Source organism: Lampris incognitus, chromosome 2, assembly GCF_029633865.1.
Source record: "Lampris incognitus isolate fLamInc1 chromosome 2, fLamInc1.hap2, whole genome shotgun sequence".
Classification (NCBI taxonomy): Eukaryota; Metazoa; Chordata; class Actinopteri; order Lampriformes; family Lampridae; genus Lampris; species Lampris incognitus.
In genome coordinates, this window is record NC_079212.1 from 86,915,780 (window position 1) to 86,934,426 (window position 18,647).

General features: G+C 46.9%; 1 protein-coding gene across 1 annotated transcript; it reads left to right on the forward strand.

Annotated features, from left to right (window-relative positions):
- Positions 1-14,813: 14,813 nt before the first annotated feature.
- On the forward strand, positions 14,814-18,647 carry LOC130106886 (N6-adenosine-methyltransferase TMT1A-like). The gene is made up of 2 exons (XM_056273188.1): positions 14,814-15,423; positions 18,411-18,647. The coding sequence occupies exons 1-2, from the start codon at positions 14,935-14,937 to the stop codon at positions 18,645-18,647; spliced, it is 726 nt and encodes a 241-aa protein (XP_056129163.1). The 5' UTR covers positions 14,814-14,934.

Sequence of the window (18,647 nt, forward strand, 5' to 3'; positions counted from 1 at the left end):
CATTCTCAGGAGAATCACACCACAATTTGAGCTGATTCTTGCTGAAGAACAAGCTGGTTTCAGGTCTGGAAGAAGCACAACCGTGCAAATCATCAATTTGAGGGTTCTTTGTCAAATTTTTATAGAACAACAAGAAGTCCATCACAACCTTGTTGATTTTAAGAAAGCATTCGACAGAGTGTGGCAACAGGCTCTATGGAAAATCATGAGAAAACACAACATCAATGAACACCTTGTCCAAGTTATCGAAGCTCTTTATAAAGATTCGAAAACTGCAGTGCTAGTGGACAGCCCACTCAGCGACTGGTTTGCTGCAACAGTAGGAGTGAGACAAGTTTGTCTACTGTCACTGTGCCTTTTCAATGTATTCCTATGGAGGGTTTTGAACCAACTCTCACAATCGGCGGAAGAAAAACCACCAATCTTCGCTTTGCAGATGATATACACTCACCGGCCACTTTATTAGGCACACCCGTCCAACTGCTCGTTAACGCAAATTTCTAATCAGCCAATCACATGGCAGCAACTCAATGCATTTAGGCATGTAGACATGGCCAAGACGGTCTGCTGCAGTTCAAACCGAGCATCAGAATGGGGAAGAAAGGTGATTTAAGTGACTTTGAACGTGGCATGGTTGTTGGTGCCAGACGGGCTGGTCTGAGTATTTCAGAAACTGCTGATCTACTGGGATTTTCACGCACAACCATCTCTAGGGTTTACAGAGAATGGTCCGAAAAAGAGAAAATATCCAGTGAGCGGCAGTTCTGTGGGCGAAAATGCCTTGTTGATGCCAGAGGTCAGAGGAGAATGGCCAGACTGGTTCGAGCTGACAGAAAGGCAACAGTAACTCAAATAACCACTCATTACAACCGAGGTATGCAGAAGAGCATCTCTGAATGCACAACACGTCGAACCTTGAGGCAGATGGGCTACAGCAGCAGAAGACCACACCGGGTGCCACTCCTGTCAGCTAAGAACAGGAAACTGAGGCTACAATTCGCACAGGCTCACCAAAATTGGACAATAGAAGATTGGAAAAACATTGCCTGGTCTGATGAGTCTCGATTTCTGCTGTGACATTCGGATGGTAGGGTCAGAATTTGGCGTCAACAACATGAAAGCATGGATCCATCCTGCCTTGTATCAACGGTTCAGGCTGCTGGTGGTGGTGTAATGGTGTGGGGAATATTTTCTTGGCACACTTTGGGCCCCTTAGTACCAATTGAGCATCGTGTCAACGCCACAGCCTACCTGAGTATTGTTGCTGACCATGTCCATCCCTTTATGACCACAGTGTTCCCATCTTCTGATGGCTACTTCCAGCAGGATAACGTGCCATGTCATAAAGCTCGAATCATCTCAGACTGGTTTCTTGAACATGACAATGAGTTCACTGTACTCAAATGGCCTCCACAGTCACCAGATCTCAATCCAATAGAGCACCTTTGGGATGTGGTGGACCGGGAGATTCGCATCATGGATGTGCAGCTGACAAATCTGCAGCAACTGCGTGATGCTATCATGTCAATATGGACCAAACTCTCTGAGGAATGTTTCCAGTACCTTGTTGAATCTATGCCACGAAGGATTAAGGCAGTTCTGAAGGCAAAAGGGGGTCCAACCCGGTACTAGCAAGGTGTACCTAATAAAGTTGCCAGTGAGTGTAGATCTAATAGCCAGCAACAGGGAAGAACTAGCTGAAATAACCAGAAGACTGGACAAGGGAGCTAAGGACATGGGTATGTTAATCAGTACTCAAAAAAGTAAAATCATGGCAACAAAAGATCACCCGAGGAGGGAGACTGAAGGGATTGAAGAGCAGAACACGGAAATCATTGTTGGCAGCGAAAAACTTGAAGTCACGTCTTTCAAATATCTCGGATCTGTGATAAACGAAGACGGAAGATCGGAAAAAGACATTAGGAGCAGAATCGCCGTTGCAACAAACGCAATGACCAAGCTCAACACGATCTGAAAAGATAAAAAACTTGGAATGAAGTCAAAAATGCAACTGCTCCGCACCATCATAATAGCAACTCTTCTATACGGTGCAGAATCCTGGACCCTAACAAAAGCTATGGAGAAAAAGAGCCTTTGAACTTAAGAGCATATAGAAGAATGCTGTAAATCCCATACACAGTGCACGTCACCAACACTGAAGTGCTGAATAGAGTTAAGGAAGATATTGGTCACCATGATCGTTTACTGACAATGGTAAAAAAAAAAATTAAAAAGAAAAGAGAAGAAAAAAGGAAATTAAACTGGTTTGGGCACGTTTGCCGAACGGAAAGGACACTTGCAAAGGACATCGTGCAAGGCCTGGTAGAAGGGACTAGGAAGAGAGGGAGACCGAGAAAAACCTGAGTAAACAACATCGGAGAATGGCTACAGATGAGCGTAGTGGAGGTGGGGGGAGCTGCGATGGATAGGGAACGGTGGAAGAGACTTGTTGAGGCATCAGCTGTGCTCCTATGACCTCCATAGGATACGGAACTGATGATGATGATGATGATGATGATGATGATGAGTGCTTTAGGGCCAAAATACATTTCTGATCTACTGCTACACTATGAACCACCCAGACCACTCAGATCACCTGGGACAGGTCTGCTTTCTGTCCCCAGAGTCAAAACTAAACATGGAGAGGCAGCTTTCAGTTTTTATGCACCACATATCTGGAACAAACTCCCTGAAAACTGCAGGTCTGCTGCAACTCTCAGTTCTTTTAAATCTAGGTTGAAGACTTTCCTCTTTGCTGCTGCCTTTTATCAAATAAAACTTGAAGCTTTTGATTTTCATCCTACACTGCACTGTAACTTTTACTCTTGTTATTTGTTTTTAAATGTGTTTTTATTGCTTTATGTTGCGTCTCTTAATGCCTTTTGTTTTTATGTAAAGCACTTTGAATTGCCTTGTTACTGAACTGTGCTGTATCTATAAATTTACATCGCCTTGCCTTGATGGATGTGGTTAATGGATTGATTGTTCAAATTTATTGGTTGACTGTTTGATAAGAATAGCTGCACTTAAACACAAGCCTACTTGTTCTGATAATAGGCATGAGCATTTCAAAACACTTCCAACAAGGAGCATGTTTTTGATAGTACTGAATGTTCGTATTTTTCTGAAGATTGTACTTATAACATCGAATCTAATACGAAAGGCCAGCGTACATTCTGTTTGTTTTACTGATGAGACGAGAGCCTGTCAACGCCACCTAATTGCACTTATTTTATCTCATTCATAAAGTATTTAAAATGTGTATGCTTAACTGGTGAGAGGACATAAAAACAATGAGAGCCTGTTATCTCTGCCTAAATCCATTTATTTGGTCTCATTTATGAAGTATTTAACATGTGTATACGTTTCAAGAACACGTGCATAAAATGAAGTTGTGATTCATCATATGTAGTATATCTCTTCAGAGTGGCTGGTTTACCTACTCAAGAGAATATGAGGTGATGTGGAAATGGCAGTAAAAATTGTCAGGAACGTTAATTTATGCACAAATTCGCTCTTCTCACAATTTATAGATGAGGCCTCTTGTGAATTGGGTCGCGATGGTTTGTCATTTTTAAAAAGTGGGTCCCCAGAAAAAAAAAGTTTGGAGAACCCTGTTCTAGAGGGCAGTGTCGTGTTTATAAAACAAATTACAGATAAGCCAAAGAAATCCTGAAACAGAAACCAAGAAAAGAAACAAAAGTAAAATATGGAATTTTGTATGTGTGCAACTAGTGGAAATGGTGGATAGCGTCAGTTAAATCAGTGTGTATGAGGTAGGATAACAAGCTTACAATCACAGAATAGGGGTAAGGGGACAATCTATGTAAAGTATTCACAAGAATTTCCTTCTGAATTTCGTTTGATGGCTGGGAGAGCTGGTGTTGGAGCCTGGTCTGCTGCGTCCTGTGGGCCCAAAGACCACGGCCCTGACTGGAGCTGTGCCCGAAGAGGAAACACCGAGGACGGTCTGACAGGACGCGGAAGCGGGGCAGGCTAAGCTAACTGCTAGCCCATGCAGACCGGCAGTTCCGACAGTCATCCTGGCTGGCGTTCGTTCGTTCGTTCTCCTGGACAGTGATTTTTTTTTTAATTGTGTTGTAAATTTACTGAATGAACTGTATTGTTGACTGTGTGTGTGTTGCTTTGTTGTCTCTGGGCTTGTATGTTCTCAACGGTGTCGTTTTTGGATATGTACTTTTGTGTTGCACTGCTGTGGGCTGGGAGAAACGACATTTCATCTCTTGTGTAAGCAAGTATATTATAGCGGGCTCGGGGGGCAGCCGGGAACCGCCGCTGCCGGGACGCGAACCCGGGTCTCCCGCACCACGGGCGACTACGTTAACCAGTCGACTAAAGGGTCCGACTCGTCAGCCAAGGGCTAGCGAATCTGCTTATCCGTGGTCGTTACAATATGAAGGCGATGACAATAAATTGTTCCCGATTCCTGAACAGCGATAATGTCCAGAATACAGAAACCCGGGGAACAGATACCGTCTGTAAAGTCGATAACTGATGTATTACTCTATCTTAACACCAGTAAATGGTGTAACAGATATAAATGTTAAATAGAGATTTATGCAGGACTGGTTTATCAGTTGGTTTATTTTTATCCTCATAATTTCTCGAATGGTCCATTCACCATTTTCACTGGTACTAGACAGAGCCATTCAACAATGCTCCCAGATTTGTCAAGCACCTTTCTAGCCGTATTCCTTGTTAAAAACAAACACTATGTGCCATCAAAATAACCATTCGGTGGTAGTAGGTGGGACGTGTTGTTTTGTTGTGTGTTTGAGACATTAAAAACTAGGTTTCCTTCTACACAAGCGCAAAGACTGTCCCCATGCAGTCACGGGCACTAATCCCATATTCAGTTTCAATATTGGAATTTGATATGCCCAGGTTGTCCAAGGCTGGGTCCTGGGGACTGGAATCTATCCCATTAGGCAAAAGGCAGGGAGACGGCCTGAAGAGGCCACCAGTCCATCACTGGGCATACCGATGAACAATTTAGAGTGTTGAATTCACCTAACATGCATGTATTTCCACACAAACACAGGGCGAATATGCAGAGGCTTGGATCGAATCACAACACTCCAGTCGTGAGACAACCTGAAAGGCACTATGCTGCCCCAAACCACATTTATCACGTGTAAATCTTTTTGCATGTTTTCAGTGAGAGACAAAACGCACACAGCCATTGGGGTTTTTTATCCAAGCGCAATCTGAATATGACCCAGAAATGTCTCCATCTGGTGGAATTTTCAAGACCTGCAGTCATACTAGACCCCCCCCTCCACCGCCAACAGCCAAGGTGAAAAACCAAAAACAAGGTGAAAGAAGGTCTGATCTGGAAGCATAAAATATTTTGGCACATTACAATCAATATCTGTCACCTAACTGGAATTCGTGAAAGACTAAGGGACATTGTGACCCAGTGTGAACAGTTAGACTACACAGAACAGTAAATGACGGTGAAAGAGAGACAAATCGAGACGGGGGAGAGGGAGGTTCGGTGGAGGGGCAAATGTTCAGGGATATCAAGTTAGTATTAGACCAGTGTGTCAGATTTACAGTGTTGGCAGTACTGGGGGGGGGGGGAACCAAAGGAATGCCCGACTCTGCAGTTTTGTCCCATGTCGGTGGTAGAAATCAGGGCTCAGGAGCACTTTATTTGTCATTTCATTTCATGTACAAATGAAATGACGTTTCCCCGAGCCCGCAGCACAAAGACTAAAACACATATCCAAAAACTTCAAGAACACATACTAACACATATAGCCAAACTAAAATAGAAAATAAAATAAAAAAACACTGTCCAAAGGAACGAACGCCAGCCAGGATGACTGTCGGAACTGCCGGTCTGCATGGGCTGGCAGTTAGCTTAGCCTGTCAGACCGCCCTCAGTGCATCCTCCTCGGGAGCAGCTCCAGGCAGGGGCCGCGGTCCTTGGGCCCACCGGATGCGGCAGACCAGGCACCCTCAGCCGATCCAACGCCAGCTCTCCCAGCCAGACACCCTCGACACACCTCCCCGCACTTCACACGAAAACGCCAAAAACACCACAGTCCACGCCAGGCGAGGCCGCCGCCAGACCGCCCTCGGTGTTAACGGAACTGCCGGTCTGCATGGGCTAGCAGTTAGCTTAGCCTGCCCCACTTCCGCGTCCTGTCAGATGTTAGTTTAGCCAGGTCACACAAGTTTTGGCAATGGTGCAGTGACATGACCAGAAGATAACGGAAACAAATGTAGAAGTCACTATACAACATATAACAAAGCAGGGTGCATCAAATGTACTGTAACGTGCATGGATAAGAAGACACGCTGGCCGCTGGCTCGAGGGTTGGACCCTTTAGTCGACTGGTTAACGTTGTCGCTTGCGGAGCGGGAGACACAGGTTCGCGTCCCGGCCATGGTGACGGTCTCCCAGACTGCCCCCCGAATTTGCTACATTTGTGTCAGAAGTGGGATGGAGCGACTGTACGGCCATCGGAAGCGTAGGCGCCCTGAGGCGTGAAGGAGCTGATATGCTTAAGCGCGGGGACGCGCTTCCCGAAGGAGGGGGGTAGTGTAACGTGCATGGATAAGAAGACACGCGGGTCTGACACTTTAGTCGAGCGGTTAGCGATGCTTCCTGCGGTGCGGGCGATACGGGTTCGCTTCCCGGCCGCGGCAGTTCCTGTGGTTGCGTTGTCCCCCGAATTCACTACAGTACTTGAATATGATGGACTGCAAGATTCCTCAGAAGAGTGTCAGGAGTGATTTGTGACAGCAGGGTGCCAGCAAAGGGAAGTTAAAGGGAAGGTTTACAAGATAGATGTTGTATGGTTTGGAGATGGTGGCACTGACGAAAAGACAGGAGGAGGAGCTGGAAGTGGCAGAGTTGAAGATGCTAAAATCCTCTTTGGGAGTGATGAAGAAGGACAGGATTAGGAACGAGTATATTAGAGGGACAGCTCAGGTTGGATGGCTTGGAGACAAAGCAAGAGAGGCAAGATTGAGATGGTTTGGACATGTGTGGAGGAGGGATGCTGGGTATATTGGGAGAAGGATGCTGAATATGGAGCTGCCAGGGAAGAGGAGAAGAGGAAGGCCAAAGAGGAGGTTTATGGACGTGGTGAGGGAGGACATGCAGGTGGCTGCTGTGACAGGAAGATGCAGAGGACAAGAAGAGATGGAAAGGGATGATCCGCTGTGGCGCCCCCTAACGGGAGCAATCGAAAGTAGTAGCAGCAGTAGTAGTAATAGCAGTAGTGGTAGTAGCGCTAGTAGTTTTATTAATAAAGATTGTACCGGACAGAACCGTTCACAGGATATTCTAGGGATGTTTGGCCGTGTTACCATAATAAAAAATATTGCCTTTGAGGTTTAAGGAGTGTGATACTTTGGCTGCATCGGTCTTTCGGACATGGGTCGTTTCCAAGGGCAACGCGACGCCGGGCGCCATCTTCCAAGGATCAGAGGCATTGTTCACGTTTGCATAAACGTTGCCTAGCTAACGTTAACGCCATGGATCATTAATCGTTCGTATCATAGCGAGCTAAATCGATCATAGCTAACTCAAATCGTATCCAAGTACAGCGTTAGCCAACGTTATCATCATCCATCTGACGCAGTTAGACAAGCAGTTTAATAGCTCTGTGCCTGTGAGACTGTACGGTAACGTTAACTACGTGACGTTAGCTGACGTTAGCTATGTAACTTAGCTACGTGACGTTAGCTGACGTTAGCTATGTAACTTAGTTAGCTACGTGACGTTAGCTGACGTTAGCTATGTAACTTAGCTACGTGACGTTAGCTGACGTCAGCTATGTAACTTCGTTAGCTACGTGACGTTAGCTGACGTCAGCTATGTAACTTCGTTAGCTACGTGACGTTAGCTGACGTCAGCTATGTAACTTAGTTAGCTACGTGACGTTAGCTGACGTCAGCTATGTGACTTAGCTAGCTAAGTGACGTTAGCTAACGTCAGCTATGTGACTTAGTTAGCTACATGACGTTAGCTAACGTCAGCTATGTAACTTAGTTAGCTACATGACGTTAGCTGACGTTAGCTATGTAACTTAGCTACGTGACGTTAGCTATGTAACTTAGTTAGCTACGTGACGTTAGCTAACGTCACGTGTGTGTGAGAGAAAGGAAAACTTACCTTTGTGAAAATGCAAAGAACGCGCCAACATTGCCGCCGAAATGTATTTGGACGTGATCGATTTGCGTCTCGCTGCTGCAGCCCAGGCCACCCTGCGCCTCTCGGTTAAGTCCTCCATGTTCTTTCCTTCGTTTCTCTTCCAAGAAGGGAAAGAAAAAAGCGTAACCCGTTCTCCAGTTTAATGCCGGAGCGATCGTGGGATTTGCTGTGGCAATTCTTCACACAACAGGAACGCCCAGCACTAATCTCATCTAATATATAGCTATATATTGTAACGTGCACGGATAAGCAGACACGCTGGCCGCTGGCTGGCTGGTGGGTCTGACCCTTTAGTCTAGCGGTTAGCGATGTCTCCTGCGGTGCGGTGCGGGCGGTATGGGTTCGCTTCCCGGCCGTGGCACTTCCTGTGGATGCGTTGTCCCCCGAATTCGCTACAATATCTAACTTAAAATGTTACCTTTATGTATATATATACATACACACACACCTAACCTAAAATCTTACCAGAGCAAATCTGTGATCTTAATGTTAATTTGAAAAAATATTTGACGTGCTAATAGCGTTAGTGAGAATTCCCAGAATGCAACGCGCGTGTGACGTCACGACCGAAAGACCGACTGAAAAGGTGAGAACCTGAATGGCACCAAAGTGTTAGCGTTCGTTCGCTTACAAAAAAACAATAGATGAATAAATGTTTCATCAAGTTCACAAACGTAATGGCAACTTCAGCGTCCATAAATTGGAGACGATGTGGCCTATCACAGGCTTTTTTATCCCTACCTGTATACACATTAGCCGAGCGGTTAGTGATATCGCCTTGTGGTGCGGTACACCCCGTATCGAATCCCGCACCGGGCAAGAAAATAACCGGTTTCATTGATGTTGATCACATTTTAATGGTATCGCTCTAATCTTGCAACATATTCATCATCTTGTCTTGTGTTACTATTTCCCTTTGAGAGGCAATGCTGGAGGAACGATACTAGAAAAGTAAAACCTGGATCTATTGAGAAGAATGAAGGCTTTATACTCAACACAGAAACACGAAGACAATCGTCTCCTGTGTTGCTGAGCAACACTGGTGGAAGGCTGCAAGGAATCTGGCCTCGGTCAACAAAACGTAATGATCAGAATCAGAATCAGAACACTTTATTCATCCCTGAGGGGAAATTAGGGGGGATGAGGCCATTGTGTCAAATCCATTAAAGAACACATTGGCCCTGTCCAAGCTGCCCTCAACTCCTCTGCTGCCAGTCGGCCTGAAACCAGCCTTCATACCACTGCAGACCTCTCTTATGTTGATCTGTTGGACTTTCCGCTCCAACTTCCTCCTGTAATTATCTTTAGCCTCCCTGATTCGGACTTTGAGGTCCCGTTTTCTCACCTCCTCCGTGTCGCCAGCTCTAAAGGCCCTCTTCAGCATGACGAACGGTGAAACGATGAGGAGTGTAATGACCAGGTTTTTCAGATGACCCACCGGAGCTGCCGTAAGACTCCCCTAAATCAAGCACAATACAGTTGTCACAACTTCAAACAGAGCAAAGTGTCTAGTAGATGGCGTTCACATCATCACACTGGTAAACAATCTTTTCTTAGAGTCCCTGCATTTTGGACTGAAAGTCTTCTTTGAGGATATAAAGCTCTCACGCACATCATTATACACTTTACCTTTCTTTCCCAGTGTTTCTCTCAAGGAACAGCCCACTGATTCATAATTTGTCAGTTTTGATGGCTATATCCAAATAAATATTTACATATCTGTAGGGCAAATGATCAAATGAGAGCAAACGGCTTTTTTTCTGGCATAATAGTGATTTAAATATTTTTTCTCTAGTTTTATTCCTTTCCTTTTCTATTAAGAGATGGCTGTGAAAAGGCAGAGTAAAAAAGGTTGATCTGCCATTTTAGGAGAGGGAGCAGCGGGCATTAGATGAGGAGAATAGGATCTGTGGATGAGAAATGACAAAGTGTTTCTGATTCTGATCTTAATTCTGCCATCTGAACCACCTTTGGCGGTGTCTCCCATTTGGACTTGGGGACTTCCAGCCTGTATCCTCCTGTACACTATCCCAGCCACTTGGTTACGCCTTTCAGCGGGGAATAAAGGCATAACCAAGTGGCTGGGATAGTGTACAGGGACATATGTACTGTGGATCTGTAATACTGTGGATTTCACCTTCCACATCTGATCTACACTGCTCAAAAAAATAAAGGGAACACATAAGCAATGCAATGTAGCTCCAAGTCAATCACACTTTTGAGATATCAACCTGTCCAGTTAGGAAGCAACACTGATTTGTGAATCAATTTCACCTTTTGGTAAATTGTCTAATTTCCACCTGGTGGAAATTAGACAATTTGCAAGACAACCCCTATAACAGGAATGGATTTGCAGGTGGTGGCCACAGACCATTTGCCTGTCCTCATCTTTTCTGGCCGATCTTTGGTTAGTTTTTCATTTTGCTAGTGCCCGCACCACTAGAGGTGGCATGAGGCGGTATCTGCAACCTACACAAGTTGCTCAGGTAGTGCAGCTCATCCAGGATGGCACATCAATGCGTGCTGTGGCAAGAAGATTTGATGTGTCTCCCACCACAGTGTCCAGAGCATGGAGGAGGTACCAGGAGACAGGCCAGTACACCAGGAGACGTGGAGGGGGCCGCAGGAGGACAACAAACCCGCAGCAGGACCGCTATCTGGTCCTTTGTGCAAGGAGGAACAGGAGGAGCACTGCCGGAGCTCTACACAACGACCTTCAACAGGCCACTAATGTGCAGGTTTCTGCTCAAACAGTGAGAAACAGAATGCATGAGGATGGTATGAGGGCCCGACGTCCACAATTGGAGCCTGTGCTCACAGCCCAACACCGTGCAGCCCGATTGACCTTTGCCAGAGAACATCTTGGTTGGCAGATTCGCAATTGGCGCCCTGTGCTCTTCACAGATGAGAGCAGGTTCACACTGAACACATGTGACAGACGTGAGAGAGTCTGGAGACACTGTGGAGAACGTTCTGCTGCCTGCAACATCCTCCAGCATGACCAGTTTGGCGGTGGGTCAGTGATGGTCTGGGGAGGCATATCCTTGGAGGGCCGCACAGACCTCTACGTGCTAGCCAGAGGTACCATGACTGCCATTAGGTACCGGGATGAGATCCTCAGACCCATTGTCAGACCATATGCTGGTGCAGTGGGCCCTGGGTTCCTGCTCATGCATGACAATGCTCGTCCTCATGTGGCCAGAGTGTGTCAGCAGTTCCTGTATGTCGAGGGCATTGATGCTATGGACTGGCCTGCACGTTCCCCAGACCTGAATCCAATTGAGCACCTCTGGGACATCATGTCTCGTACCATCCGCCAACGCGATGTCGCACCACAGACTGTCCAGGAGTTGACCGATGCCCTGATCCAGGTCTGGGAGGAGATCCCTCAGGAGACCATCCGTCGTCTCATCAGGAACATGCCCAGACGTTGTAGGGAGTGCATACAGGCACGTGGAGGCCACACACACTACTGAGCCTCATTTTGAATCGTCTTGAGGAATTTCCACAGAAGTTGGATCAGCCTATGTTCTCATTTTCCACTTTGATTTTGAGTATGATTCTGAATCCAGACCTTAATGGGCTAATGATTTTGATTTCCATTGATCATTCTTAGGTTATTTTGCTCTAAACACATTCCTCTGTCTAATAAATAAAGATTTTCAGCTGAAATATTTCATTCATCGAGGTCTATATTGTGTTTTTAGGTGTTCCCTTTATTTTTTTGAGCAGTATAGTTCAAACCGCAGCCCTTGGTATTTCTCTAACTTCCTGATATGTGTGTGTGCTTCCAGCATGTCCTGCAGCCCCTGTGGTACTACTTTGGTGATGGATGTGGGCCCACCAGGGTAACTTGGAAAGATCTGGAGGCAGCAGAGGCTGCAGTGGTTAGCAGGGTTGCCTCATAGCGAGAAGGTACTGGATTCGAGCCCCGGGGTAGTCCAACCTTGGGGGTCGTCCCGGGTCGTCCTCTGTGTGGAGTTTGCATGTTCTCCCCGTGTCTGCGTGGGTTTCCTCCAGGGACTCCAGTTTCCTCCCACAGTCCAAAGACATGTAGGTCAGGTGACTCGCCGTACTAAATTGTCCCTAGGTGTGTGTGTGTGTGTGTGTGTGTGGGCCCTGTGATGGCCTGGCGGCCTGTCCAGGGTGTGTCCCACCTGCCACCCAATGACTGCTGGAACAGGCTCCAGCATCCCCACGACCCTGAGAGCAGGATAAGCGGTGTTCAGATAATGGATGGATATATATATATATATATATATATATATAAAATCCAGTTAGTCAAGTAAATTCTTTATGAGACAGTACAAGCCTTTTTCGGGCCATAAGCGATCATCAGTCTCATAGAGAATTTACTCATTGGATTATTTTGCTCCTTGTTTGTTGAGCTGAAAAATATCTGGAAAGACAAAGTCCTATCCAACAAACTCAAAAAAAAAAAATTCTAAAAGCAATAATATGGCCTACTGTGACCTATGGGGCAGAAGGCTGGACATTGAGACAAAAAGATAAAGACAGAATACAATCTGCTGAAACGTGGTTCTACCGAAGACTCTTAAACATCAGCCGGCGAGAGAAAAGAACCAATCAGAGCATCCTACACCGACCTGGCGTCAGACGAGAACTGTACGGCGCCATTGTTAAAAGAAAGATGAGCTTCTCTGGTCAATCAAGCCAAAACAAAACATGCCCTCTCACGAGAGACATCATTTAAGGGAAGACGGGGGGGTAAACGAGGACGTGGCCGCCTCAGGATGAAGTATACGGACAACTTAAAGGAGTGGACAGGACACTCTGAAACTTTCAACGCCATAAGAGATGGGGACAGATGGGGCAACACCATCAGGCAGACGGCGTGAGCGGCTAACGCCCACAAGGGCCACACTGGCTGAGTGACATGTCGAGCACTTCCCTGCCGTTCAGTGTTTCTTTTGACAAAGTTATATTCATACATATATATATATATAATATATATATATATATATATATATATATATAATGAATAGTCTAAATGCTGTGTACCCCCGTGTTGTAAATCGAAGGTAGTTAAAATGACCATGTCTTCACTAGTGAACAGGCTTGGTGAGATCAGGGGTCCTTGGCTGTTGGCCACTGCTGCTTTGCTCTGGGTGCTGCGTGCACCTCCTCTGTTCGCTAGTTGGTGTTTCTATTTTAACACATGACATGTTGTCATTTAAGAGACATGCCATGTAATAAGTTATCCTATCATATAGCTGCCGTGTTGCTGTTCCTGTTCTGACCCCAGCCCTCCCCTCATCCTCCCCTTCCTCTCCTCATCCTCCTCTTCCTCTCCGCATCACTCCTCCTCATCCTCTCATCACTTGGCATTGCCATGGGGGTGGGGGGGCAGAAGAGGCACTAGCCCATCTACATGGGGTGCCGTTTGTAAATTGAATAGGAACATTTGCACAGGCCCCTTTTTTCCGCAGATTTGGAATTCGGGTAGTATAAATAAATCCTTTCTTTGGAAGATTTAATTTATAAACCTAACCCTTGAAAGAAGACATTTAAAATTTGTTTTAAATTTTAAATCCGTCTTACAAATAAAATGTAATTATGTATTTAACAGTTCATCATATGTAAATATATTGTAGCGAATTCGGGGGGCAGACCGGGAACCGTGGCCACAGCCGGGACGCGAACCCGCGTCTCCCACTCTGCAAGCGACAACGTTAACCAGTCGATTAAAGGGCCCGATCCGTTAGCCAAGGACCAACGTGTTATCCATGCACGTTACGCTATCCCGCTCCTTCGGGAAGCGCGCCTCCGCGCTTCAGCATATCAGCTCCCTCACGCCTCTGGGCGCACGCGCTTCCGATTGCCTCACGGTCTCCCCATCCCACTTCTGACACCAATTCGGGGGGGCAACCACAGGAACTGCCGCGGCCGAGATGCGAACCCGTATCGCCCGCACCGCAGGAGACATCGCTGACCGCTCGACTAAAGGGTCCCGCGGCCATCGTGTTTACTTATCCATCCACGTTACACTACCCCGCTCCTTCGGGAAGCGCGCCCCGCGCTTCAGCAGATCAGCTCCCTCACGCCTCTGGGCGCACGCGCTTCCGACGGCCTCACGGTCTCCCCATCCCACTTCTGACACCAACGTAGCGAATTCGGGGGGACCGTCGCCCCAGCCGGGACGCGAACCCGTGTCTCCCACTCCGCAAGCGACAACGTTAACCAGTCGACTCAAGGGTCCGACCCGTTAGTCAAGGACCAACGTGTCTACTTATCCATGCACGTTACAATATTAAATATTTCATTTGCAACTAAATATTTATTTTTTTATAGAATATTTAGATGTGATTCAAATATTTAATCTTTGCTAAGTATTTACTTTGTAAGACATGTGATATTTAAAACAGTTTTCAATGTCCTCTTTCAAGGGTTAGGTGTATAAATCAAATCTGTCCAAAGAAAGGATTCGTTTCTCCCAGCAGGGTTCCAGACCTGCGGGGGGAGGCCTGTGAACGTGTTCCTGTGCAGGTCTACCCACCCCTACACGTTTGGGGGCCACACAGAGGTCACCGAGCCGCGCGTCCCGGCAGGTCTCTTCTTTCTCTTCTTTTTTTAGCGCCTTTGCGCAGCCGCGGTGTGGAGCGGCGCCCCGACGTGACGCTCGCGCTTCCCAAGCCGTTGATCCGGTCAAGTCGCGTGAGGATTCGGTGACCTCGGCGGGGCTTCTGCACACGCAAGGTGATCAGCTCAGCTGCGCGCGGAAGATGAGGTCTTTCCTGATGGGTCTGTGCGAAGTCGTGGTCCGGGTGCTGACTTGGCCGCTGTACGTGATGAAGGCGGTGGGCTTGTACAAGCGGCTGTTCCCGCTGCTCGCCTACAACATCACGTTCTCCTACAACGCCAAGATGCACGAGGAGAAGAGGAACCTCTTCCGAAATCTTTGGAAATATGCCAACACGGACGGCACGCTGCGTCTGCTCGAGATCGGCTGCGGTTCCGGGGCAAACTTCAAGTTCTACCCGGATGGCTGCACGGTCGTATGCACCGACCCGAACCCGCACTTTAAGAAATACCTGCAGATGAGCATGCACGGCAGCGACCATTTAACCTACGAGAACTTCCTAGTTGCCCAGGGAGAGGACCTGGGACACATCGGGGACGAGTCTGTTGACGTGGTGGTCTGCACGCTGGTCTTGTGTTCCGTCACCGACGTGCAGCGTGTGCTTTCGGAGGCGCGACGCATCCTCAGGACGGTGAGTCCGGTCCAAGCCTTATTACTATCCCTCCCATGTGCACTTAAGTCCCGCATCCGATGCTACAATGCAGGCTTTAATTGGACACTTGAGTAGCGGGGGGAAAGTGGGCGGGGCTTATTATACGGCACGGTGGCCCAGCGGTTAGCGCTGTCGCCTCACAGCAAGAAGGTCCCGGGTTCGAACCCCAGCCCCTTTCTGTGTTTGCATGTTCTCCCCGTGTCTGCGTGGGTTTCTTCCGGGTGCTCCGAAACATGCATGTTAGGGTTACTACTCCTGCCTGTGCCCCTGAGCAAGGCAGCGGGGAGAAGAATTGGAGTTGGTCCCCGGGCGCTGCAGCTGCCCACTGCTCCTATACAGTAGGAGGGGTTACATGCAGGGAACACATCCATTGTAACTTGCACAATGATAAAATAAAGTGGCTTCGTCTATATAGATAAATGAATAACTTTTTACATACTTTTAACTTGTGCTCAAACGCAGTAAGATGTTGCTTAATTGTGTTGCTAAGCTAATCACAACATTAATGATATTCCTTGATTCAAATCACTTCTGTTATCAGTTGCACAAAATCCAGACCTATAGACCTAAATAATTTAACAATCTCCATCATTATACAGTTAGGCTACGCTATGATAACAGACATCTGCTGGCTCTGCAGTTGGGCCACCAACATAGTCTCCAGAACCCACACGGTAAGGGCACTTCTGTAACTATTCTGATTAATCCATCCATCCATCCATTATCCAAACCGCTTATCCTGCTGTCAGGGTCACAGGTAGCGTTTTGATTAAATGGTGTTAAAAACCCCAGGCAATGACATGCGGCTGGAGGGAACAAAACAGATCAATTGTAAACACTCGTTCCATCAATAATGGATCTGAGTGTGGCAGAGAGGTGAAGGAGGCCATGGCACAGACCTGCAGCTGTAGTTTTTTAGGTTTTAAGTGATTTTCTACACGCATCAGTGGAAATACAGTGAAGTCATACAGATTTACACCATATACACTAATAGAATCGTACGAATGAAAGAAAAAAGAAGGGTGATGGACAGGTTGACGGACAAGATCAGGCAGGAGTCTCCGTGGACGATGATGTTTGCGGATGACATTGTGATCTGTAGTGAGAGTAGGGTGCAGGTGGAGGAGAGCCTGGAGAGGTGGAGGTATGCACTGGAGAGAAGAGGAGTGAAAGTCAGTAGGAGCAAGACGGAATGCCTATGCGTGAATGAGAGGGAGGACAGTGGGATGGTGAGGATGCAAGGAGTGGAGGTGACGAAGGCATATGAGTTTAAATACTTGAGGTCAACTGTCCAAAGTAACGGGGAGTGCAGGAGAGAGGTGAAGAAGAGCGTGCAGGCAGGGTGGAGTGGTTGGAGAAGAGTGTCAGGAGTGATGTGTGACAGAAGGGTACCAGCAAGAGTTAAAGGGAAGGTTTACAAGATGTGTGTGAGACCAGCTATGTTATATGGTTTGGAGACAGTGGCAGTGATGGAAAGACAGGAGGTGGAGCTGGAGGTGGCAGAGTTGAAGATGATAAGATTTTCATTGGGAGTGATGAAGGAGGACAGGATTAGGAATGAGTATATTAGAGGGACAGCTCAGGTTGGACGGTTTGGAGACAAAGCAAGAGAGGCAAGATTGAGATGGTTTGGACATGTGTGGAGGAGAGATGCTGGGTATATTGGGAGAAGGATGCTGAATATGGAGCTGCCAGGGAAGAGGAGAAGAGGAAGGCCAAAGAGGAGGTTTATGGACGTGGTGAGGGAGGACATGCAGGTGGCTGGTGTGACAGAGGAAGATGCAGAGGACAGGAAGAAATAGAAACGGATGATCCGCTGTGGCGACCCCTAACGTGAGCAGCCGAAAGTAGTAGTAGTCCTCATCATCATCATCATCATTATCATCCTTCGACCGCAGTTGAGCAGTAGTAGTAGTAGACACTCATAAAATCATAAATGATAAACCAGTTCCTTTACTGCTGTTGGTCATGATTCTGGGTTGCTGACCATACTACTGCTACTCCTTACTACTTTTATAAAACATCTCGAAGTACTGCAAAAATTAATTTTTGGGTTTATCTATTTATACTTAATTTAATAGCGCAATGACTTTGACAGACAGCTAGTCAGGTAGACAGATAAGAGAAATCGAGAGAAAATGATGAGGAGAAAATGATGAAGATGGACAATATGAAGTTTCATCCAAGTTAAAAAGTAGAGGGTGCCACTTGGCCCCCAGTGCTGTTTTTATAATGAGTGTTAAAAACCGATGGAGCTTAAGGATGCTCTTGGCGCCCCTGTTGGAGAATATAAATGTCCTGTCTACTCATGCTCACCGCGTCAGAGTTGGCAGCCCTGAATGTACCCATGTATTTTCCATAACCAATCTTTTCGTAACTACTGATCAGTGGTATTCGATCATGTGCCATTGAGAGGCACATCGATGCAGGTCTTCATTCCAACCCAACACTACTCCATCTGATTTGACTGATACACACACGTTCCATCGGACAGGAGAGGACTGTTTGGTGAAATCAGTTGGTGTAGTGTTGGGTTGGAGAGAAAACCTGCATGCACATGGCTCTCAGTGGCACATGGTTGAATCCCCCTGCAGTAAAAGAATGGTGCCACAAAGGTGTAAACTCAAACTTGGTTTTAATAACGATTTAATCATGTGGTTTTCAATCTGGTCCATGTGAAACCCCAGTGCCGCCATTTTTCTAGTCTGCCAGGTAGTTCATTGCACTCACCTGTTATCTCATCTCATTACCGGCCGCTTCTCCAAAACAGACACACTCCTCACCTTGAGAGCCTGTCCATGAGTATCACAAACAGAATTAGAGACAAGGGACAACATTGTCTTGTTCACCTGTTGTTCCAGGTCAAAAACCTCCCTGATTGGAGGCTGAATACCTGTCTCAACAGGGGTTCCACAAGGACCAGATTGAGAACCATTATATTAAATAATCAATTTGCTGGCCTACAGGGTGGTGGCTTCTACTTTATGGAGCATGTTGTGTCAGAGCCCTCCTCGTGGACGTTCTTCTTCCAGCACGTTCTCCAGCCCTTGTGGTACTTTCTTGGGGACGGATGCGTGATCACTAGAGCAACGTGGGAGGATCTGGAGGCAGCTGGCTTCTCAGAACTTCACCTCAGACACATCGAGGCTCCGCAGGTCCCCATCACAATCAGACCACACATCGTGGGACATGCCATTAAGTGA

Bases quoted from the DNA above. Each gene is read 5' to 3' on its own strand.
- LOC130106886 (XM_056273188.1), top strand. From the start codon at position 14,935: ATGAGGTCTTTCCTGATGGGTCTGTGCGAAGTCGTGGTCCGGGTGCTG. The intron at 15,424-18,410 runs GTGAGTCCGGTC...GCTGGCCTACAG, and splicing joins CGCGACGCATCCTCAGGACG to GGTGGTGGCTTCTACTTTAT.